Below are 25,620 nucleotides of genomic sequence, written 5' to 3' on the forward strand. Positions count from 1 at the left end.
CCAACACCCACCTTTGGCTCAGTGGGAGACGGCCCCGGCCGGCGGGGACCGGAGCTCCGGCTCTGAATTCCAGCAGGACACTCATGTCCGGTGGGAGTGGGTGGCTCCCCTTCATCGTATGGGTGGTGGGAGCCCTCCCCCCGTATAGGGCTAACCCGCCCATCGGCTGGAATGAAGACGGTTACAGCCATGCAAGGGGTGTTCATGTCACAGCCTGTCAGACTGTTAATCAGCCTGCGATTCCTTCCACTACTTCACACTAAGGTAGGACATCATTCACCAAGCACCAAGCCTCCAGCAGGAGCACGGCACAGTGATCAGGAGCAGGAACCCGGCCATAGTCCAGGAGCACCGAGAGGCTCGTTGTAGCATCATCCCTACAGCCCCAGGGGAGATCAGCTAGCTCAGCGCAGGCCAGGCATCGCACTGATAAATACATTTGATTTTTTACAAATTCTAATTTTAATACGTGGATGACACAGCTCCTCGAGGTTAAATAAAAACACCTGAAGAGGGGGGGGGGGGGGGGGGGAAGAGGAGAGGGGGGCAAGCAGCTCATCAAAGCCCCAGTGCGCCCCTGTAATTCACTGCAGGGCCAGAGGGAGGCACTGAGCAGAGGAGCTGCTCCCACTCCCTTCCCCCCACCGGCACGCAGTGGCTGCAGTGTGAACCATCCACAGGATGCACTGCAGCAACTCGCCAAGGCTTCTTCGACAGCACCTCCCAAACCTGCGACCTCTACCACCTCGAAGGACAAGAGCAGCAGGAGCATGGGAACACCACCACCTGCACGTTCCCCTCCAAGTCACACACCATCCCGACTTGGAAATATATCGGTCGTTCCTTCATCATCGCTGGGTCAAAAGCCTGGAACTTCTGACCTAACAGCATTGCGAGACTGCAACTGTACAAGGGGGCTCAACACCACCATCTCAGAGCAATTAGGGACAGGCAGTAAATGTCGGCTTTGCCAACAACCCTCATCCCCAAAACAAATTTTTTTTTTAAAAAGCGGGGGATGCAGGAGGCTCTGCACCAACAACTGTTCAAACATTCCCGGCAGGTGGTGAGAGCCATCTCCTCACTCTGAGGGGCAGCGTCTGTAACAGGGGTCAGTCGGTGGGTCCTGGGCCCAGTGCAGAGCCCCCACCCTCCCCCCAACCATCACCGGCTGGACAGGCAAGCACTCACCGATTTGTTTTTGTCGTCTGGTAAATGGGCCTCGTTCTTCCTGCCGGCTCGTAGCCAGCTCAGCCACCCGCCCTGAGGAACAGGAAAAACAAAGAATTAGTGCCTCTATAAAAGAAAAACTTATCAGGGGATGGGGTAATATCCTGATTCTGTACTCGGGGGGCCGGGGAATCTCACCCGCTGCGGGGGCACACACGAGGAATTCAGGCCCGTGACGAGGTCAAGCACTCACGCACGAATCTACAACGAGGTCCCAGAGGGCACGGTGCCCCCCCCACCCCCATGTTTGATGGGACAGTGTAGAGGGAGCTTTACTCTGTATCTAACCCTGTACCTGCCCTGGGAGTGTTTGATGGGACAGTGTAGAGGGAGCTTTACTCTGTATCTAACCCGTGCTGTACCTGCCCTGGGAGTGTTTGATGGGACAGTGTAGAGGGAGCTTTACTCTGTATCTAACCCTGTACCTGCCCTGGGAGTGTTTGATGGGACAGTGTAGAGGGAGGGAGGGAAATACACCCAAGTCCTCTGCACACCTGGACAGACACTTCCCTCAGCAACACCCAGGTCACATCAACAGCTCCTCCCTCCCCTGCGACCGCTCTCAGTGACATGCTGCATATCCGTGGAACGCCATCATCTGCAAGCTCCCATCCCGGGTTGGACATAAACCGTCCGTTCCTACACTGTGGCTGGGTCAATACATTGCGATTCCCTGACCCAGCACCGTCACCCACAGGGACTGCAGTAAGCCAAGGAGGCCCAGAGCCACCTGCTCAGGGAAATGGGCAAAAAGTGTCAGCCTTGCCAGTGTCGCCCACATCCTAGGAACGAGCAAGGAAAAGATGCAGCCTCCCCGGGTGCCCCCGTAACCCATGGGTCCCTGAAAGGCTCTCCCCTTACCTTTGCCTTTTTGCTCTGGGGTTGCTCCCGTCTGGATTCCTTCTTCCCCTCGGGGGTCGGGCTGGCGGTCGTCTCTGACGCCGGCTCAGGCGGGAGTGAAGACTGATTAGCTGCTGAGTGATGCCTCTCCTGACCCATACTGTGGGTGGACGATTCGGAGGTAGTGCGTGAGCGTCTCCCGTAGGGCTGAAAACAGACGATCCAACGTGAAACCGTCACAGGGCGCACGCGCGCGCGGAACCCAGAAATCTCACCCAGACCAAGACCCCCCCTCCCGCCACAACCCACTCCGTTACTCGACATAAAGCAGGGGGGGGACTGGGTGGCTTGGTGCGGTGAAAAACTCTCTTCTTCTTGAAGTCTCTCTTGTTGAGACCGGAAACCCTCCTGATTTGAATGCAGCACAAGAAGAACAACATTCTCCTCCCACTGTGGGCTGCAAAGGGGAAAGGAACGGAAATGCTCATCATCACTTGGTTTAACCATCCCACAGCACTTGGCCACGTGAATTACTCTCTCTCCCCCCAAAAAGCTGTCGAGGCTGGGGGGGGGGGGGGGGTCAACTGAAAATTTTAACACTGAGTGGTGGATTTTTGTTGGGTGAGGGTATTAAAGGATACAGAACCGAGACGGGTAAATGGGGTGGAGATACAGATCAGCCCCGATCTAACTGAATGGCGGAACAGGTTTGAGGGGCTGAATGGCCTCCTCCTGTTTCTATGGAATGCAGTGACTTATGCAGCCAATCCATACCTGCAACATCCCATAAATAGCAATCTGGTGAATGACCAACTTTTTTTTGGTGGTTAGTTAAGGAAGAAATCTTAGTCAGAACAGGTGACTTTGGACCTCTGGTTCCCAAAGCTCTCCCCCACTGGGGGATTTCCTCACCTTGTGTCTGGGTCTGTTGGAGATTGGTCATTGATAGAGATTGATCGCTCTGATTAGTCAATAACTCCATTATGGGATTGTGCGACTATCAGGACGGTAGAAGGAGAACGAGATGGACCTCCGTCTTTTTATCGTCCAGCGATTCTTGTGTTTCTCCAGGAGAACTCCCTGCTCCTTCTCTAAGAGTGCCAGGGGTTGGGGGGGGGATCTTTAACAGGAAGACGGGGCCGGAAGGACCATGAATTTGTGCTGAGTTACGAGCCAGCCCAAAAGTGCCAACAATTCAGGACCAATTTATACTCGGAGCGAAGCCACCAGGATTGGCTGGTGGGAGTGATGGAAATGCAGTGAGGGGCAATGGGTTAGGGTCGGAGTCGAGCACACTGCTGGAAGGGCCACAACCAGAGGCAAAAAGAGAAGCAAGTTCTGTTGCTGGCCACACACTGCCTCACACCTCGAGCAAAAACCTTTACCTTTTCCCTCCCCACACATTAAATATTTGTTGACGCTGCCCAGAGATAGAATCTGAGGGAATTATTGGTACCACTAGGCCCACAGCATGGAATTCAGTCACACACCCAAGAGAGGGAAGCAGATAAATTCGAGGGGCTTGGGCCCACCACATGCGGACCAGCACATCAGCCCACACCTTCCCCGCGATGGCCTGAGTGAGGTTCGGTCACTCGCCGTGTGGGGACAGGACAGGCCAGGCCAATCCCACCCCTCCACCCCCCACCCCCACCCCAGGCTCAGCGAGAGGAATATTTGGCGACACAACTCACTTTGCACATGCAGAGATTGTTAGTGAGTGCGCTGGTGAGCCAAGCTAAGAGTGTTATTGATTGGATGGCAGCGAGAGAGGAGGGTGAGGGAGAGAGGGAGAGAGGGAGGGGACCACCACCAAATGAGCACCGGTCAAGAGTGGGAAAGGAAGCACCAGAACCGTAACACGGAGGTGGCAGATATTGCGTACCATGTGCAAAGACGACTGAGAGGTCGATCTCGATCTTCTTCCTGGGGCCTGGTTCAGACAGAAATGTTCAGCTGTGTTAACTGTCTGTGCAGCAACATCAGGTTAAGCAGGTGCACCTTCATATTCAGACGGTCTGGCACACGCCCCTTTATCCCTTCCGACCAGACAGACTCCAGTGGAAATTACCAGCGTCCCCATTGCTAATTCTCTCTCACCACCGTATTAAAATCCAGCCCTCGCTATAATCGATGGGAGAGCACCTACTGACTGCACATTTAACATAAACCTCAAAACATCACTTTCTACAATAGGCGTCAGCTCTTCACCTCCAGCGGGAGATCACCCTGTTGGTTCTCCGGAGGGGTGTGGGGGGCGCGGAGCCGGAGAGGCAGAAGCCCGAGGGGCGGGGGGGGGGGGGCGAGAGTGCAAGTGAATGGCCTCAGCTGTGATGCATCCTATCGTCAAAAAGCCTGCTGACACTTGGTCCGGAGGCTCACAAGTAAAGACTGGCCTCTTATTTGCGGTACAGGGGTGTCTGTGGACTGTAGTCCAGCAAAGTCAGTGCCTTAAGTAGACAAGGGGATCTAAATCTGATTTGGGGCTTGCTCCTCCCCTCTGGAAGCTCAGACGAGAGGGAGGGTTGAGGTGCGTGCATCGTTAGTCAGTCAAAACAATGGTAGTGTCGGTCAGAAACCCAGCCAAACTCATGCAAAGGAGCGCTCGTTCACACATCCAGCCCCGAACTCAGGCTGCAGCTGGAACCTGGGACTGATGGCACGGAGCCAGACTGGGTCTGTGATCAGAGATCAGCTTCCGTGGCTGGTTAGTAAAAAGCAACTAAATCAGCCTGCGCTGGTAAATAACGGAGTTATTCTCAATGAGGCACAGTTCAGTTTAACACATTAAAAGATTGAAAGTAACCTTCCCGCCCCACCCAACATAAACTAACAGCGAGATTTTTAAAGTCAGGTAGATATACTGCGTTAGGCACATACATCACTGCACTGTGTCCTGAACTATCAGCTTCACTCTCACTGCCCTGCTCTCAGTGGATGATGCATTTCCCCATGAGGTCGTCTGGCTGAACGCTTGAGGCGGGGCCGGGGAGGGAATGCACGGCCGAGATAGGGAACTCAGCCACGTACGGGGAGCTTGCCCCACACAGGGTAACCTCAGGGATGCCCAGCAACAAAGAGGATGCATCGCCAACTTCCCCTTGCAGAGGGGGTACCAGTGTCTAGCCTCTCCCCACTACCCCCTGCACTGCGGAGGAGGTTTGTCTCCCAACGGGGGAAGCGGGGAGACCCGTGAGGTGTTGTCTCCCCCACCCCCCACCTCCACGCCCACCGGATCCCATGGTTCGTGCCCCACCTCACCCCAGCACCATTTCTCACTGCCCAGCTGAGTTTGAAGTTGGAAGGTCTTCTACCCAGATTTAACAAGGAGCTGCGCGTTCCACACCTAGCCCAGCACGGGATGGGACCGCCATATTACCAATACTCAGATTTTAACCTAAACATCATCCGAGACACGGATCCAGGCAGCATTACCATTTTGGCCATGTGATCGTAGAAATCCAGTTGTCCAGATTCCCCAAAGCTGTGTCTTTTAGGTGACATCTGGTGATTGGTGGAATTAAATTCTAGAGAGTGTGGGGAAGACAAAAGAAAGTTACTGCACAGGAAGTGGAAAGGATTTTTTTGTCCTCCAACCAAGTTCTTTTCTTTAATAACCATAGAAGATTACAGCGAAAGAGGCCATTCGGCCCATTGTGTCTGTGCCGGCACTTTGTAGAACAATCCAAAATGAATCGCACCCCCCATAGCCCTGCATCAATCCCAAACTAATCTCACTGCCCCACTCTCTCCCCATAGCCCTGTATCAATCCCAAACTAATCCCACTGCCCCACTCTCTCCCCACAGCCCTGTATTAATCCCAAACTAATCCCACTGCCCCACTCTCTCCCCATAGCCCTGCATCAATCCCAAACTAATCTCACTGCCCCACTCTCTCCCCATAGCCCTGTATCAATCCCAAACTAATCCCACTGCCCCACTCTCTCCCCACAGCCCTGTATTAATCCCAAACTAATCCCACTGCCCCACTCTCTCCCCACAGCCCTGTATCAATCCCAAACTAATCCCACTGCCCCGCTCTCTCCCCACAGCCCTGTATTAATCCCAAACTAATCTCACTGCCCCACTCTCGCCCTGTAGCAATCCCAAACTAATCCCACTGCCCCACTCTCTCCCAGAGCCCTGTATTAATCCCAAACTAATCCCACTGCCCCGCTCTCTCCCCACAGCCCTGTATTAATCCCAAACTAATCTCACTGCCCCACTCTCGCCCTGTAGCAGTCCCAAACTAATCCCACTGCCCCACTCTCTCCCAGAGCCCTGTATCAATCCCCAAACTAATCCCACTGCCCCGCTCTCTCCCCATAGCCCTGTATCTTCCTCCATTTCAAAGGTTTAGCAAACAGGACAATGTTGATTCTTTTCCCTGCCTAGCCAGGAGGTGCCAAAATTAATTGCACCGACCCCAGCTAACACAGCACAGACCAGGGCTGGAACACTTAGCACTGGTTGCCACGGCTTGGTACCACATGAAGCTGTGCACTGAGCTCTTGGTGTGGGCCGGGGGGTGGAAGACAGTTTAGGTGCTGAGACATCAGGAGAACATCCAAAAATAATTCTCACAATTTCAAATTCAGGAAATGTGGCTAGAGTGTTCACAGCGCCGAGCTCTGTCCTCAGTCACCAGCTTCCTGGGTCCGTGACAAACAGCACACTACCCACCCCATAAAAACAGCCACAGGCGCTTAAAGTACATGCAGCTGCAATAGGCCAGTGGCTCTCAGCAGCTTCTTTTTTGGACACTGCTGGACCCTCAACTCATGCACGGACACTTGGTTTGAAGCTTCTGCCCTGTTTTTGAAGGTGTCAGCCGTGGCTCAGTGGGTAACTCTCTCACCTCTGAGTCGGAAGGTCGTGGGCTCGAGTCTCCACTCCAGAGACTTGAGCACATAATCCAGGCCGACACTCCCAGTGCAGTACCGAGGGAGTGCGGCACTGTCGGAGGCGCCGTCTTTCGGATGTGACGTTAAACCGAGGCCCCGTCTGCCCTCTCGGGTGGATGCAAAAGATCCCATGACCACTACTTCGAAGAGCAGGGGCGTTGTCCCCGGTGTCCTGGGCCAATATTTATCCCTCAACCACTATCAGATTATCTGACTGCTGTTTGTGGGATCTTGCTGTGCCCAAGTTAGCTGCCGTATTTCCTACATTACAACAGTGACTACACATCAAAAAGTACTTCACTGGCTGTGAAGCACTTTGGGACGTCCTGAGGTTGTGGAAAGTGCTGTAGAAATGGGAGTTCTTCCATCCGGAGGAGCGGTTAAAGAAACGCTCACATTAACGAATCACCGACAGAAGCTTCGGAGTTTCATCTCCGCAACTTTTCAGAGGCTCTATTGCCCCCCCCCCCACCACCCCCCGCTCCGCTTCGCTTCCACTTTGTACTAACCTGGGTCCCCGTGAACCTGCTGCTCCGGCACGGTCTGCAGGGCCTCTGCAGGGGGTCCTGGAGGAGGGGCGGCCGGCCCCACGTACAAGGGGCCTTTGGCTGGATCGTAAGGCTGCCTGAAGGCGGAGTTGGGTGACTGCCCCGGGAAGCCGGGGGAGGTGTGGGTCGGCGAGTAGAGGGGAACGCTGCCGTCGGTCATCGTCTGCGGGGGAGGGGCCGCCATCCTCCCATCAAGTATGGCGTGAGAAGGAGCTGTAAGAGAACAAGCACGTGCTCATGAATACGACCAGCCGCGCCTGGACTCCCGACCAGCCGCACGTGGCCAGTGACTAACACGTTGGACAGCGCTGGCCCAGCGCCACTTGTGTACGTGTGGCTGATATCACAAACACAGGCAGTCCGGCCATGTCTCAGGCGTACAGTTGACCAAGAGTGGCGTCAGTCAGGGCACCATTCACATCCAGCTTAGAGTGTGACACAAAGGGTCTGGGGGCAAAAGGGGGATCGATTAGCAAAGATACATTTCAGGGGAAGCTCGATAAACAAATGAGACAGAAAGGAATAGAAGGAGATGCTGATAGGGTGAGATGAAGTAGGGAGGGAGGGAAGAGGCTCGCGTGGAGCGTAAACACCAGCATGGACCAGTTGTGCCGAACGGCCTGTTTCTGTGCCGTAGACTCGATGTAATTCTGTGTAAGGAGGCTGAGGGTGGGAAATGCACTCAGTGTCTGGCATCTTGTAGCCGTCAGATACCTGGTGGCATGAGCTGCACTCCGGGCATTCCTGGCGATCCTGCGTCTGGCACGAAGGAAGTCATCAGTGGATTCTCCATGGCCGTGCCCTCCTCCTGGAGACCGGCCGCAGCCCCCCCGTCCGAATGGCTGACCTGGTCGTACTCCGAGCTGGGGGTGCTGGAGCAGAACGGCTGGGGGGTGGCTCTGCCCGACTCGTAAACCAACGCACCATCCTGGAGGTGAAGAGAGAGGCAAGAGGGTGAGCACGCAGGAGGACGTCGGATCGTGGGATCGTGGGTCGGGGGGGGGGGTCAGCGCCTCACCTTCACCTGGCCTTCCGTCTGTCGGAGGTGGTGCATCCAATCTGGCTCCATGTGCAGCTCCTCTTCCGATCGCTCCTTCAACTGAGGGTCGAAGAATCGCAGCTGGGAGGAAATCTGCTCGAGGGAGGGGGTGGGGGGGGGGAAGACACAAAAAAACAAACGTTCAGCAAATGAGCCTTAGAAACCGTCCCCGCGAAGCAACCGGTTCCTGATTTGCTCTCGGGATGTGGGCGACCCTGGCAGGACTCGAGTGGCAAACCCCCACCCCAACCACCTCGCGTGCTTCACAGCAAACGACGTCAAGAGTCGACCGCTTGTGGACTGGAGTCACCTGTAGGCCCAGACCGGGTAAGGATGGCAGGTTCCCTTCCCCGAAGGATACTGGTGGAACGGTTGGGGTTTTTAAGGCAGCCCACAAGTTACCAGGTTTATTAAATGGAGTTTCACGAGTTGCCCTGGTGGGAACGTGAACTTACGACCTCTGGGTTGCTAGTCCAGGATCAGAATCACGACACTACCGGGGGAACAGCTCCACAGACACCAGAGGCCCACCGTGCCATTCTTCAGTGGGTGAGCCTAGCCGTTGGTAGGCTATTTGACCATGGGGGGGGGGGGGGGGGGGAAAGGGAGGCCGAGCCCGCTCCTGTCCTCACCCGACATCCACATACTTTCCAGCAGGGGACTGATCATTCCCCCCTCCCTAATCCCGCATTAAGGCTAACCGCAACAGGCACAACCGCCATCAGCTGACTGCAGAGATTAGCGGGGGGGGGGGGGGGCACTAACCTGCGGCCGTTCCTGGTCTGTCAGCATCGGTTACTGATCGCGTTTACCAAACGGAGCCATCGAGGGGAGGAGGGGGGCCTTGCGCACAATCTCCGTCACGTCGTCTCTCGGGAGCGTTCTGGAACACGGCGCCCGATCCGCTCTCATCTGTCTGTAGATGCACGTGTCCCTGCTCAGTGAGGTGCTGACCTCCACCACCCCCCCTCCAACCTCAGGCAGACACAACGGAGCAAACTCAAAAAATAAAATCAGGTCTCTTCCCCCACCCGGTCTGACATCACAATCAGTGACATCACACCCAGCGCCTGACGATATCTTTGGTATTAAATTGAAGAGAGGGGCAGCAGAGATTTAACAAAATCAAATAACGCACCCAGAACAAGGGCACCCCCACGATGCCAGGAGGGGACCCCAACGTCCAGCTCAGGGTGATGTCTGTCCTCAGCCCGCGCCTGTGTGCCAGCAGGGGGTCACCGGAGAGCTGGCAGGAGCAGGAACCCGGGCTGGCCTTTCTCCCCCTACCTCATCAGGGGCACTTAATTCAACTCGAGCACCCCCCCTTGCACCTCCCCCACAACAGAGATCAACAGATTCAGCACTGCACCTGGGTCAACACCACAATGTGCAGTGTATTCATTAGACTTTTAGAATTACATGGAATTTACACAGAAACAGGCCATTCGGCCCAACGGGTCCATGCCGGTGTTCATGCTCCACACGAGCCTCTCCCCTCCCTCATCTCACCCGATCAGCATATCCTTCTATTCCTTTCTCCCTCGTGTGTTTATCCAGCTTCCCCTTAAATGCATCTACACTATTCATCTCAACCATTCCTTGTGGGAGTGAGTTCCACATTCTCACCACTCTCTGGGTAAAGAGGTTTCTCCTGAATTCCCTATTGGATTTATTAGTGACGATCTTATATTTATGGCCCCCCAGGCTTTTAGGCGACTTTCTTAGTTTTATTTTTTTTAGATGAAGTAGTACACACACACATGCTGTCGGTCATCGTACCTGGATCAGCTGGCTTAAGAACACGGGTGAATAATAGGCTGGATTGTTGAGAACGGTTCTTGCGATGACCTCGCAGTAGTGAAAGGCTTGTGCGGTCAGTCCCATCTCCGCCAATCGGCACGCGTAAACAAACTTAAACACCTGTGATGGAAGCAGGGTGGTGGGGGGGGGGGGGAACAAAATTCTCGGTTACAGCCTGAGCTCGGACAAGACACGTCAACACAGTCCCAGATCGAATCACCGGGGAGCGGGGCGGGGAGGGAGACGCTAAATTCGAGCGGGAGTTCATCTCGTACCTGAAAGTTGGGCAGGAAGCAGGCCTGGCTGCCCAGAGCCTGTGCGTACTCGTAGGTCTCCGTGCGCTGGATGGATTCGTTCGAAGCAAACTTCAAAAACGACCAGCTATAAACGATAGAAAGAACCATTTCAGAACAAGACCTGCTCTTTCATTTAATGAAAATAATCTTTCCTTTCCCCCCCACCCACCCCAATCGCTTTGAATACGTAGGGTTGCAAGATCTCCAAGAGAGCTTGTGTTGCGAACGCACAGGAGAAAGACGAAGAGGAGTTTCACCCATCCTGGCCAGGACCTCTCCATACCCTTCACAAAAGACTTGACCACGAGCCAGGTACTGAGGGAGTGCTGCACTGTCGGAGGTGCCGTCTTTCAGATGAGACATTAAACCGAGGCCCCGTCTGCCCTCTCAGGTGGATGTAAAAGATCCCACGGCCACTATTTCGAAGAAGAGCAGGGGGAGTTCTCCCCGGTGTCCTGGGCCAATATTTATCCCTCAACCAACATCACTAAAACAGATTATCTGTTCATTATCTCATTGCTGTTTGTGGGATCTTGCTGTGCGCAAATTGGCTGCCGTGTTTGCTACATTAGAATAGTGACTACACTTCAAAAAGTACTTCACTGCCTGTGAAGCGCTTTGGAACGAGCTGAGGTCGTGAAAGGCGCTATAGAAATGCAAATTTTTCTTTCTTTTCACACTTAAAACATTTTGTCCCAGGGCCCTGTCTCGCCCGTGACCTCCGCTCTCTGCTCCCCCACTTTTGCGTTCAGAGCCAGGACCCAATCTCCACCGGGATTCATAGAGGTCCAGACAGCGAATGTGTGGGAGCAGCTCAAAGAATCGGTCGTAACCAGACAGTGCAATCCTAGACCCACATCTTCAGGGGTTTGGAACATAGGAATTGGAGGAGGAGGGTCGGTGCCGAGGGAGCGCCGCACCGTCGGAGGGTCGGTGCCGAGGGAGCGCCGCACCGTCGGAGGGTCGGTGCCGAGGGAGCGCCGCACCGTCGGAGGGTCGGTGCCGAGGGAGCGCCGCACCGCCGGAGGGTCGGTGCCGAGGGAGCGCCGCACCGCCGGAGGGTCGGTGCCGAGGGAGCGCCGCACCGCCGGAGGGTCGGTGCCGAGGGAGCGCCGCACCGCCGGAGGGTCGGTGCCGAGGGAGCGCCGCACCGCCGGAGGGTCGGTGCCGAGGGAGCGCCGCACCGCCGGAGGGTCGGTGCCGAGGGAGCGCCGCACCGAGGGAGCGCCGCACCGCCGGAGGGTCGGTGCCGAGGGAGCGCCGCACCGCCGGAGGGTCAGTGCCGAGGGAGCGCCGCACCGCCGGAGGGTCAGTGCCGAGGGAGCGCCGCACCGTCGGAGGGTCAGTGCCGAGGGAGCGCCGCACCGTCGGAGGGTCAGTGCCGAGGGAGCGCCGCACCGTCGGAGGGTCAGTGCCGAGGGAGCGCCGCACCGTCGGAGGGTCAGTGCCGAGGGAGCGCCGCACCGTCGGAGGGTCAGTGCCGAGGGAGCGCCGCACCGTCGGAGGGTCAGTGCCGAGGGAGCGCCGCACCGTCGGAGGGTCAGTGCCGAGGGAGCGCCGCACCGTCGGAGGGTCAGTGCCGAGGGAGCGCCGCACCGTCGGAGGGTCAGTGCCGAAGGAGCGCCGCACCGTCGGAGGGTCAGTGCCGAGGGAGCGCCGCACCGTCGGAGGGTCAGTGCCGAGGGAGCGCCGCACCGTCGGAGGGTCAGTGCCGAGGGAGCGCCGCACCGTCGGAGGTGCCGTCTTCTGAATGAGACGTTAAACCGAGGCCCCGTCTGCCCTCTCAGGTGGATGTAGAAGATCCCACGGCCACTATTTGAAGAGCAGGGGAGTTCTCCCCGGTGCCCTGGGGCCCATATTTATCCCTCAACCAACATCAGTAAAAAAAAAAATCTGGTCATTTATCTCATTTGCTGTCTGTGGGATCTTGCTGTGCACAATTTGACTCCCGCGTTTGCCTTAACTGGCTGTGAAGCGCTCTGGGATGTCTTGAGGATGTGAAAGGCGCTATATAAATGCAAGTTTATTCTTTATTACCGGGTTGGCAAGTACAATACACCAAACGAGAGCGAGCTCACCTGTGATTTGAGCCAATCAGAACGAGTTTGGTGGTTTTTCTGGTGTACACTCCAAATCCAACCTGTGCCATCAGGTAACAGAAGTGCGAGGCGTCCAACAGCCCCTTGGAAGCTGCAGAGAGAGTCAGTGCTGCTGTTAACATCTTCGCATCTTCCGCTCGGCCCGCAATCAGAGAACGCTAACATGGGAACAGGAGGAGGCCATTCAGCCCCTCGAGCCTGTTCCGCCATTAAATTAGATCAGGGCTGATCCGTATCTTAACTTCATTTACCCGCCTTTGCTCCGTATCCCTTACCCAACAAAAATCTGTCGATCTCAGTTTTTAAAGCTTCAATTGGCCCCCAGCACCCACAGCTTTGGGGGGGGGGGGGGGGGGGGGGGGGGGGAGAAAGAGAGTTCCAGATTACCACTCCCCTTTGTGTGATGAAGTGCTTCCTGACATCACCCCTGAACGGCCTGGCTCTAATTTTAAGGTTCTGCCCTCCTTGTTCTGGACTCCCCCCACCAGAGGAAATAGTTTCTCTCTATCTACCCTATCAAATCCTTTAATCATCTTCAACACCTCGATTAGATCACCCCTTAATCTTCTAAACTATGTGGGGAACTAACAAATGTTCAAAATGATCGAAGGGTTTGAGAGGTTACAAAGTGGCAGAATACGACAGTGAATCAGTAACAAGAGGCCACAAAGTCAGGATTGGTAATGAAACGTAGACGGGAGGCTCGGAGAGATGTTTTCCTGGTGGGAACACTGGTGGTATTTGCAACTTCTTATCACAGCCAATCGCGACACTTAGTGGAATTAAATGCTTGGGAGAGGAAAAATAATAATACAGGGTGTGGGAAAGAGAGGGGAACAGGCATTTACAAGCTAACAATTAAGATTAACCTTAAAATTAGAGCCAGGCCGTTCAGGGGTGATGTCAGGAAGCACTTCATCACACAAAGGGGAGTGGAAATCTGGAACTCTCTCCCCCAAAAAGCTGTTGAGACTGGGGGTCAATTGAAAAATTTCAAAACTGCGATTGATGGACTTTTGTTGGGTGAGGGGATTAAGGCGGGTAAATGGAGTTAAGATGCAGATCAGCCCTGATCCAACAATGGCAGAACAGGCTCGAGGGGCTGAATGGCCCCCCTCCTGTTCCAATTCTAGTGCTGACTGGAATCTATAGATTGTGCCAAACTAGAGTGTACACAACGAGAGCTGTCTGAACGAGACGGACAACGAGAGCGTATCAGAATTCTCACAACCCAGCCGCAACACAAAAAAAAACATTCGTCCCTGGACTTGTTCGCAGGAATGGAGACACTGCCAGAAGCGTTTCCTCCCCCTCCGCCCGACATGTCTGGTACATCTTATCACCAAACTTGCTTCACTCGCCTCTCTCCAACCTCCTCGCTGGAAAATATCAACATAGATAACCGGGGATTGACAGTGGGCCAAAGGACGAGGCAGATCAGCGAGGTCAGAGCCTACGACAACTCGCGGGAACAGGCTTATCGAGCCTCGCTCTCACAGCGAGGGCAGCAGACAGGTCCGTGAGACACCAACCCACAGCAGAATCCGCAGGCACGCACCTCTCCCGTGTAATGTGGCTTGCATCTTGGAAGGCTGCCTTTCAAATAGGACGAGTCACTGCCATCTCGCCCCCACCCCTCACAATCCTAGACCCCAGGGTCAGCGCTCCGCTGGCCGAGGGGATAGTGGGGACACGACGAGTGAAGCCGCCCCCTCACCCCCCCCAAACAGCACAATTCCAGACCCCGGGGTCAGCGCTCCGCTGGCTGAGGGGACATTGGGGACACTACGAATGAAGAGGCCCCCTCACAGCACGATCCCAGACCCCCGGGGTCAGCGCTCCGCTGGCTGAGGGGACAGTGGGGACACTACGAATGAAGAGGCCCCCTCCTCCTCACCCTGCCGCAGCTCACAGTCCGGGACTCTCACGTGAAGGGTGGCAGCTGTGAGAGGTACCAGGTGGAGGACGGTGCCTGTAGAGACTGCATACCAGTGAGAGCCAGCGCCTTCAGGGAGAAGAGGGGAGAAATGCGGATAGGAGGTTTAAAGTAGTGAGGGAATTGCAGACGTTGGGAGGCCCCAGCGTGATTGGATATGCAGTGTTACAATTTATTACCACACTCGCACCAATATCGCAGGAAATATCGCATGTCATTTTAACGCTGTGCAACACCCCTAAATCATCCCCTCAAATTGATCCAATTCAAAGCGGCACTGAGTGAAGGCGGCAGCAGCACGTGCTCTCACCCACAGCGGGGCGGGGGGGGGGGGGGGGGGGGAGAAATTAAGGCCCCAATGAAAGGGGAAGGGAGAGAAAATGCCCGAGAAAAAAAACAACAGAACTGTCAGAAACGGGTGGAGCTGCGACTTACCGAGCGTGTCTCCCATGGTAGTGATGGTCCGCCTGTCCAAGTCCGGCCCGTTGGAAAGGTTGGACAGAACCATGGCAAGGTGAGGTCGCCAGTCTCCCCACCTCTCGTCTCCACAACACTGCGGTGTGAAAACACAACACACTGGCAGGTTACAGGCCTGTAATCCCTTACTTATTCCTCCGAAGTTCCAGGTTTTATACAGCGCCCCTGAACAGTGCGTCAGGAACCAACATGGGGGGACGGGGGGGTCAAATCAGTTTCGCAGACAGCAGTCCCTGGTACCTCGTGTTGGGCCAAACTGGGCTGACAAGCTATTCGGCAACAGGAAGCATCATCGCCAAGGCTCCCCCATTTTCCCTCTTTCCCCAACATCCGCTCAGGTGCATTTTGCAGCAGAGCTCATTTGATAGGGAAATGCTTGTGTTGGGGTTATGTTACTGGACTAATAATCCAGAGAACAGGGAGTTCAAATCCCACCATGGGCAATTTGAGAATTTGAATTCAGCTTTTTAACAATCTGGAATTAAAAGCTGGGATCAGTAAAAGTGACCCTGAAGCTGTCCGTCTGTCATAAAAACCCAACTGGTTCACCAATGTCCTGTAGGGGAGGGAACCTGCCGTCCTTACCCGGTCTGGGTCTACATGTGACTCCAGTCACACACCAATGTAGTTGATTCTTAACTGCCCTCTGAAGGGGCCTAGCAAGTGGCTCATTTGCATCAAATCAAGAAGGCCCACCCCCACCTTCTCAAGATGAACTCAGGATGGCGATAAATGCCAACCTTGCCAGCAACGTCCACATCCCAGGAATGAATAACAAAAAATATCAGGAGCTGGAATCCTGGCCGATTTACTCTGTATCTAACCCGTGCTGTACCTGCCCTGGGAGTGTTTGATGGGACAGTGTAGAGGGAGCTTTACTCTGTATCTAACCCGTGCTGTACCTGCCCTGGGAGTGTTTGATGGGACAGTGTAGAGGGAGCTTTGATCACAAGTTCATTAAGAAGTAACTGAACTGACCGTGGCTGCAGCTGGCATGCGCCCGGACATCAGCTGGTACACTGTCTGCAGAGGGTCGTTGATGGGCAGACTGTTGGCAAATCTGCATACGGAGAAAAGAGCGTAAATCATCAGGCTATAAAGCTTACTGTGCAGGATTTCACACGCGTTCACGGCATTTTAAAGAGCTCCCCCTCCCTCCCACCCCCCAGCATGAACCGCACAACAGTGGGGCGCAGTGATGCATATCTTGGGAGCAGGGCCCCCCTCTTTTCTCCCATCCTGAAGGTGCCAACAGCCTCCTCAGGGGCACAGGATTGAAGACATCGGCCGCCTTCAGCCAAGCGGCTGCTTCTCCGCTCGCGAGCACCGGCAGGCTGTTCCTCCACGTGGGGCATCGCAGCCAAGCCTGACCCCGCTTTCACTCGATGCCCCCACACATGCAGTAGAGGTGGCTAGATAGCAGGAACCCTGGGGAATTTTACCCCCTCCTGGGTCAAGGCCATTAGCAGCACCCAGGACTGTTGAACCAGCTGAGATCAGCACAGACCAGGGTCCAAAGGGCTCAGTCGCACAGCTCACCATGCATTTACTCACTGAGCCACACATGCTGGCCGTGGCTCAGTGGGCAGCACTCTCGCCTCCAAGTCAGAAAGTCGTGGGTTCATGTCCCACTCCAGAGACTTGAGCACGCAATCCAGGCTGACACTCCCCGATGCCAGTACTGAGAGTGCTGCACTGTCGGAGGTGCCGTCTTTCAGATGAGACATTAAACCAACACCCTGTCTGCCCTATCAGGTGGACGTAACAGATCCAACGGACACTATTTTGAAGAGGAGATGGGGAATTCTCCCCAGTGTCCTGACCAGTATTTATCCCTCAACCAACATCACAGACAGATTATCTGGTCAACTTCACATTGCTGTTTGTGGGATCTTGCTGTGCACAAATTGGCTGCCGTGTTTCCTGCATTACAACAGTGACTGCACTTCAGAAATATTTCATTGGCTGAAAAGCACTTTGCGAAGTCCTGAGATTGTGAAAGGCAAGTTCTTTTCTTTTTAGGGGAGCTAGTGAGGAAGAGTGTTGAAAAAAAGCAATCGAGATTCAGCCCCAAGCCAGACCTGCACGCCTCGTGATCTTTGCCTGGCTACGGAGGAGGGTATGGGGGTAGGAAAAAGGGACAGGGGGAACTCTTCATACACCACCCCCCAGGACAGGGATACGTAACAAATGTCAGTCTAAAGAGGGGGCCACAGCCACCTTTTATATGTTAATAAACTTATGTCTGCACGCACTGCTCACCAGGTTCTGCAGTCAAATTCCTAGGTCAACATTTATAGTGGCGACTGTCTATGTAAACTCGTCACACTGTAAATACAGCCTCCTCATCCCCCTCCCAGTGGAACACTGCAGTGACACCACTGGCAAGAGGGTGTAATTACAGCGTGATGCGTTTACATAGTGATTTATAATGGAAATATATAAAATTAAGAATGTACTACTTTAAAACGGGGACTAAATTATGTCTGCATGCCCAGGCCCAATCATTCCTCCATCCTCTAACCCCAGCAGTAGGCCAACTAGTATATAGACTTGCATAGAACGTGTCAGAATTATGTAGAGTTTTATAGCACTGAAACAGGCCATTCGGCCCAACTGGTCTGTGCCGGAGTTTATGCTCCGCACAAGCCTCCTCCCACCCTACTTCATCTCACCCTATCAGCATATCCTTCTATTCCTTTCTCCCTCATGTAGCTTCCCTTTAAATGTATCTATGCTTAACTACTCCTTGTGGGAGCGAGTTCCACATTCTCACCACTCTCTGGGTAAAGAAGTTTCTCCTGAATTCCCTATTGGATTTATTAGTGACTGTCTTATATTTATGGGCCCTAGTTCTGGACTCCCCACTAGTGGAAACATTTTCTCTACGAATCCCCTATCAAACCCCTTCCTAATTTTAAAAACCTCTATCAGGTCACCCCTCAGCCTTCTCTTTTCTAGAGAAAAGCAGCCCAACCTGTTCAGTCTTTCCTGATAGTTTTAACCTCTTCGTTCTGGAATCATCCTTGTAAATCTCTTTTTTGCACCTTCTCCAGTGCCTCTATCCTTTTTGTAATATGGAGACCAGGATTGTTCACAATGCTCCAAGTGTGGTCTAACCAAGGCTCTATACACATTTATCTGTAATCACCAGGCATTGTTCTCTGACTATATATGCTGTGCCTATATGCATCTCTTCACTTCACCTGACGAAGGAGCAAAGCTCCGAAAGCTTGTGATTTCAAATAAAGCTATTGGACTATAACCTGGTGTTGTGCGACTCCTTACACATTTAATATAACTTCTCTGCTTTTCAATTCTTTCGCTCCGGTATCAAACACAAGTGACACAGCCGCTCAAGGTAGAACGTGGACCCTACCTGGTCATGACCTTCGCGTGTGTCCGGCTGTCCATCTTGCTGGCCAGTAACAGCGCGTGACCCCATAGTCCATGCTTCATGGCAGATTCCAGTGCATCCTGCAAACACACACACACACACAGCACCAATCAACAGCGGCTGGCTCTCCAGAACACAGACAGACAGACAGACACGGACGGGCCGCCGGGGGGTGGGGGGCGCGGCTCCGAGCCGTACCTTCTTGCGGCCGAAGAGCAGCAGCTCCCGGAAGCGCTCGGTGTCCTTGCCGGTGCTCTCCGTGGCGTTGCCATCGAGGAAGCTGTCGGCGAGGAGCGAGGTGCAGGACTCATCCTCCGCCCGCGGAACAAAGTCGTTGTTGAAGTCGATCAGGTTGGCTTCGTTCGGCGATTTGCCAGGAAGCCAGACGGACCGGTGCTCCCGTAGCAGCAGCTCTGCGATGTCCGTACCGATCACCGTCTGAAAGATACGTTAACGACGTTTAAGTAGGAGGAGAACAGAAAAGAAAGAACTTGCATTTCTATAGCACCTTTCACGACCTCAGGCTGTCCCAAAACACTTCACAGTCAATGAAGTACTTTTGAAGTGTAGTCCCTGTTGGAATGTAGGAAACACAGCAGCCAATTTGCTTTGCCAAGGTCCCACAAATAGCAATGTGATAATGACCAGATAATCTGTTTTTAATGATATTGGTTGAGGGATAAATACTGGCCACAGGACACTGGGGAGAACTCCCTTGCTCTTCTTTGAATACTGCCGCGGGATCTTTTACCTCCATCTGAAAAGGCAGACAAGGGCCTCAGTTTATGTAATGTCTCACCCGGAAGTCGGCACCTCCGACAGTGCAGCACTCCCTCAGAACAGAGTGTCAGCTTGGTTTATGGGCTCAAGTCTCTACAGCTGATAAACCAGGCTGATAGTCAGTGCAGCACTCCCTCAGAACAGAGTGTCAGCCTGGTTTATCAGCTCTAGAGACTTGAGCCCATAAACCAGGCTGACACTCTGTTCTGAGGGAGTGCTGCACTGTCTGAGGTGCTGACTTCCGGATGAGACATCCTTCCGACACAGAGGGGAAGAGAGTGCTACCACCAAGCCAAGTGCTGAGCTGTTCAGTGCTTTGGGCCCTGCTGCACTCCACCGGACTCTCACATCGTTCCCCTCAGCCTTGTTGTGACGGAGGTGAACCAAAGGGCTGGTCCTGGCACATCACAGCTGCTCTCCAACAGGCTCTCCCAGTCACTCCAAGGAGCCAGTGTGTCTACTCCCGTTCCTCACTCTCCTGGGAAGAGTTTAGAGACCAAGGGGGAGTGAGATAAAAGAGATGAACTTTCCTCTTTAAAAGCATTTGAAAGCGGTTTCATTGGCTCCCATGGAACACCTGTACACGTACTGTACACACTGGGCAACAGAACAGTACACCTGTACACGTACTGTACACACTGGGCAACAGAACAGTACACCTGTACACGTACTGTACACACTGGGTAACAGAACGGTACACCTGTACGGTACACTTGGTAAATGGAACAGTACACCTGTCAGCTCCTGTACAAATACAATACACATTGGGTAAAAGGGAACGATTCACTCCTGTCTGGTACTGTATAGCCTATGTCTCTGTCAGCTCCTGTACACGTACAGTACACACTGGGTAAAGAGAATTGTTCACTCCCTTCTGACACGCGGCTCAGGTCACAGTACAAGTTCCCGAGTGGAAGATGCTGTAACCCCAGCAAACTGTTTATCCACAGTAACAAATGAGCCAATACAAGTGGGACTTGGTCCTAGAGGACTTTAATTCTGGGAGGTGCAGAGACTCACCCCGTTCTGCCTGCACAGCAGCACAATCAGCTCCCACAGTAGGTTGGCAGACTCCTTATCCAGAAGCTGGTCATTTCTCAGGCATTCTGTGGCCTTGTTTTGAGCAAAGTTGATTACGTCAACTTTATGAGTCTCTTCCCTAAAAAAAAATCAGAAAGGAACCTTGAACCCTTAAAGTTCACTGATTAATACATACGCAGAGTACTGCTGTAGGCAGCAGGTGGACACGAGATTAGCAGCTCACAGAATTGGAGGTGATCTTGTGACTTGGGTTGATAATTGGTGGGGAGGTAGGAGACAAGAGTGGGGATAAAGGGTTCGTTCTCTGATTGGCGGGATGTGACCAGTGACGTTCCCCAGGGATCTGGACAGGAACCTCAGCTTTTCACCATAATTATTAACGCCTTGGATGAAGGAATGGAGAGTTGCATATCCAAATTTGCAGGTGACACTAAGTTAGGAGTTACAGTAAATTGTGTAGATGGGAGCAGGAAGTTACAAAGGGACACAGACAGACTAAGTGGGTAAATCTGTGGCAGATGGAGTTCAATGTGGGGAAGTGTGAGGTCATCTCCACTTTGGATCTGAGACAGACAAATCGGAATATTTTCTTAATGGTGAGAGACTAGGAGATGTGGAAGAGCAGAGAGATGTGTGTCCAGGTACACAAATCACTAAAAGCTAGTGCAGAGGTGCAAAAAAATAATCAAAGGATAATGGAATGTTGGCCTTTATCTCAAAGGGGCTGAAATTCAAACGGTAGGGAGGGATGCTTCAGTTGTACAGAGCCTCGGTCAGACCCCATCTGGAGAACTGCGTTCAGTTCTGGGCACCGCACCTCAGGAAGGATAAGCTTTTTCAACAAGCACAGGGCTTTGTTTGCATTTGGCTTTTATAGATTGCAAACTTTCAGATTAAGAGGGGCATGGTGAAACACAGACTTGCATTTACATTGTGTCTCATCACATCTCGCAAAGTGTTTCACTTCTGAGGCTGTGGTTGTTAGTAGACAGACTGTATCTGCACTGAACAAAACAGACCAAAAAGGTCCCAGGTCTAAAGAGAGTGACTTACTCGGCCACTTCAGAAGGAAGGGTCAACCGCATTGATGTGGAGTGACACATAGGCCCACACCAGGTAAGGACGGCAGGTTTCCTTCCCAGCAGGACATTAATGAATCAGTTGGGTTTTTACGACAATCCGACAGCTCCACGGTCACTTTCACTGATCCCAGCTTTTTAATCACCAGATCTTTTAAACTGAATTCAAATTCTGTTATTGAGCTCCCGTTCTCTGGATTACTGGTCCAGTAACAGAACCACTACACGATCGGACTCTCGAGGAGGTGTAAAGTTGAGAGACTTACTTAGCCAGTGGTCCTGGGAACTTCCTCAGCTCTTCTTGCTCGGGCATGTGCTGCAGAATCATCTGGGAAACGTAACAGTCCACGTGTCAGCCAGGATCACAAGCAGTTTCAAGACTTTTTTTTTTAAATTAACCAAAATGTCCAATTCCAGTCTGGAGCCAACGACACTGCACCTGCAGTAATTTAAACAGCTCGGCCCGTGCCAAGTTACTGAACTCCCTCCCTCACTATCCTCTGCAGTCAGAACAGGAGGGTTCGGCTGGCCGGAATCCCTCCACAACAGCAGATGCTGCATCCCTTCACAGGCCAGTTCCCAGCCCGGTTTCCTGGTTGACGCTGACCATCAGGAAACAGTGGAAACATACCACAGGCCAGGCAACATCTGAGAAAAGTACGTCTTTCTGGGTGGGATCTGTCATCAAAGGTGAAAGGTTAACCCCTCGCTCAGGTTCATAAGAAACAGGAGCAGGAGTAGGCCATACGGCCCCTCGAGCCTGCTCCGCCATTCAATCAGATCATGGCTGATCTTCAACCTCAACTCCACTTTCCCGCCTGATCCCCATGTCCCTTGATTTCCTGAGTGTCCAAAAATCTAATCGATCTCAGTCTTGAATATACTCAACGACTCAGCATCCACAGGTCTCTGGGGTAGAGAATTTCAAAGATTCACCACCCTCTGAGTAAAGAAATTCCTCCTCATCTCAGGCCTAAATGGCCGACCCTTTATCCTACAACTATATCCTCTAGTTCTAAACTCTCCAGCCGGGGGAAACAACCTCTCAGCATCTACCCTGTCAAGTCCCCTCAGAATCTTATATGTTTCAATGGGATCACCTCTCATTCTTCTAAACTCCAGAGAGTATAGGCCCATTCTACTCAATCTTTCCTCATAGGACAACCCTCTCATCCCAGGAATTAATCCAGTGAACCTTCGTTGCACCGCCTCTAAGGCAAGTATATCCTTCCATAGATAAGGAGACCAAAACTGTACACAGTACCCCATGTGAGGTCTAACCAAAGCCCCGTACAATTGTAGTAAGACTTCCTTACTCTTGTACTCCAGCCCCCTTGCAATAAAGGCCAACATGTCATTTGCATTCCTAATTGCCTGCATGCTAACTGTTTGTGTTTCTTGTACCAGGACACCAACATTTAATAGTTTCTCACCGTTTAAAAAATATTCTGTTTTTCTATTCTTCCTACCAAAGTGAATAATCTCACATTTCCCCACATTATACCCCATCTGCCACGTTCTTGCCCATTCACTTAACCTGTCTATATCCCTTTGCAGACTCTTTGTATCCTCCTCACAGCTTACTCTCCCACCTAGCTTTGTATCGTCAGCAAACTTGGATACATTACACTCAGTCCCTTCATCCAAGACATTAATATAGATTGTAAATAGCTGAGGCCCAAGCACTGATCCTTGTGGTACCCCACTAGTTACAGCCTGACACCCTGAGAATGACCCGTTTATCCCTACTCTCTGTTTTTTGCCCTTTAACCAATCCTCTATCCATGCTAATATATTATCCCCAACCCCATGAGCCCTTATCTTGTGTAACAACCTTTTATGTGGCACCTTATCGAATGCCTTTTGAAAAATCCAAATATACTCCATCCACTGGTTCCCCTTTATCTACACTGCTAGTTACATCCTCAAAAAACTCTAATAAATTTGACAAACACAATTTCCCTTTCATAAAACCATGTTGACTCTGCCTAATCATATTATGATTTTCTAAGTGCCCTGTTACCACTTCCTAAATAATGGATTCCAGCATTTTCCTGACAACTGATATCAGGCTAACTTGCCTGTAATTCCCTGTTTTCAGAAGTGAAAGATTAACTCCTTGCCCTCAGGTTCAGAGATGGTTAACCCCTCTCTCTCTCAAGTCCATTGGAGGTTAACCCCTCATCCAGAGATGAAAAGTTAACCCGAGTTTCAGAGGTGAAAAGTTAACCCTCAGATTCAACGGTGAAAGTTACCCCCTCTCAGGTTCAGAGGTGAAAGTTAACCCCTCGGTCTCAGGTTCAGAGGTGAAAGGTTAACTCCTTTCTCAGGTGCTGGGAATTTCCAGCATTTTTTTGCTTCTTCTTCCAATTTTCAACCCTCAACCCTGGGATTTAAATGTTCATTTCTCAGTCCAAACACGGCCGGCAGCATCGCACTTAATGGATCCCCTGCATGGTCTCAAAGAATTGGAATAAGCACATCAACACCCCATCCCCAAACCCCAATCTACAGCTCCTCACACAGTGAAAAACCATCCGTGGAAACCATTGTCTAAACATCTGCAGTCTGAACTCCCACAGACAACACTAGGCTCGTGGTGTACTATTACCACATACGCCAGACATCTGGCTGGGTCTGATACACGTGTTGGAGCAGCACTGGGGGCACAGACCAACACACAGCAATATCTACAGCAAGATTCCTGCCTCCTGTTTTTTTATAATGAACACACAAGCCCCCACCCCCCCACACTCCCCAAAGTACCTCCAGGCTGTGGATCTCCACCAAGGCAGGCTGTCCTTCAGAAGGGAGGTTGGGCAACACTTTCAGCAACTGCCCACCAGGGCTGAATCGGACACAGAGGTGAGGAACTGTGAATTTCTCTGGGGTCACAGGTCTTGGTGGAGCTGGGAAAAGAAACAAAAAACTTTAACAGGAACGGAACAGTCTTAACGAACCCCTCGATTAGATTCCAGCCTGTACCCCACTCCCGGGTATCTGTTATTCTATATATAAACCCCTCGATTAGATTCCAGCCTGTACCCCACTCCCGGGTATCTGTTATTCTATATATAAACCCCCCGAACCCTTAGATTAGACCCCAGCCTATAACTCACTCCCAGGTATCTGATATTCAATATATAAACCCCCCAATTAGATTCCAGCCTGTAGTTCACTCCCGGGTATCTGTTATTCTATATATAAACCCCCCGATTAGATTCCAGTCTGTAACTCACTCCTGGGTATCTGTTATTCTATATATAAAACCCCCGATTAGATTCCAGTCTGTAACTCACTCCCGGGTATCTGTTATTCTATATATAAACCCCCCGAACCCCTCGATTAGATTCCAGCCTGTAACTCACTCCCAGTTAAACTAGAGAGGTTTCAGTTCTATATACAACGTCCCAGTGTATTCCCCAGGAGTAATCCGGGCTAGATTATTTTAAGACGGCCATATTTGATGTGTTAAGTAGCATTCGGTGGAGAGAAACACACCTTTCTCCACAGGCTGCCAACCTGTTTCTGCCGGGTACCCGTACTGATAATCGGAGTAGACCTGGTGCCCCATGTTATCAGGGTACTGGCTGTAAGTGTAGTTGGCGGAGACTGCCTGATCCGGTGCTTCATAGGTCAGGTCCTGCTGACTCCTGTAAACCTGGCTCTACAAAGAAAAATAAAGTAGGATTAGAGGTCAGGGATAATCGGACCAGACGTAATTCAGTTCCCATTTTAAAGTCATACATTCTGTCCTTATTTTCATGCGTTTCTATTGTAAATTCCTACATCCACACTTACAACACTGGAACTACACCTTCCTGCCAGAGGGGATGCCGCTCTCACCACTGGCGGGAGGGTGGAATTAATGCGAGCAAGTTTACATAGGCAATTTGTATTATAAACGCGGACGCAAGAATTTACTATGGAAAATATTGACAGGAAGTGTGCGCAGATGTGAGATTTTTTAATATATCAGAGACGGGGGCCCCGGGCCCCGCGCCCAGAGACGGGGGCCCCGCGCCCAGAGACGGGGGCCCCGCGCCCAGAGACGGGGGCCCCGCGCCCAGAGACGGGGGCCCCGCGCCCAGAGACGGGGGCCCCGCGCCCAGAGACGGGGGCCCCGCGCCCAGAGACGGGGGCCCCGCGCCCA

At 52.5% G+C, this 25,620-nt stretch overlaps 1 protein-coding gene across 1 annotated transcript in view; it reads right to left on the minus strand.

The window, feature by feature from the left end:
• Positions 1–25,620, minus strand: part of LOC137300725 (protein transport protein Sec16A-like) — a 65,808-nt gene that overhangs the window by 9,869 nt on the left and 30,319 nt on the right. Inside the window, 18 exon segments of the mRNA XM_067969994.1 lie at positions 1,192–1,263; positions 2,092–2,277; positions 3,956–4,003; positions 5,506–5,597; positions 7,485–7,736; positions 8,238–8,451; positions 8,542–8,655; positions 10,342–10,482; positions 10,638–10,743; positions 12,737–12,848; positions 15,129–15,246; positions 16,149–16,230; positions 18,550–18,647; positions 18,766–19,005; positions 20,368–20,506; positions 21,734–21,795; positions 24,234–24,376; positions 24,969–25,134. Coding sequence (XP_067826095.1) covers positions 1,192–1,263; positions 2,092–2,277; positions 3,956–4,003; positions 5,506–5,597; positions 7,485–7,736; positions 8,238–8,451; positions 8,542–8,655; positions 10,342–10,482; positions 10,638–10,743; positions 12,737–12,848; positions 15,129–15,246; positions 16,149–16,230; positions 18,550–18,647; positions 18,766–19,005; positions 20,368–20,506; positions 21,734–21,795; positions 24,234–24,376; positions 24,969–25,134 — 2,385 coding nt within the window.

Source organism: Heptranchias perlo, chromosome 31 (genome assembly GCF_035084215.1).
Source record: "Heptranchias perlo isolate sHepPer1 chromosome 31, sHepPer1.hap1, whole genome shotgun sequence".
Lineage (NCBI taxonomy): Eukaryota > Metazoa > Chordata > Chondrichthyes > Hexanchiformes > Hexanchidae > Heptranchias > Heptranchias perlo.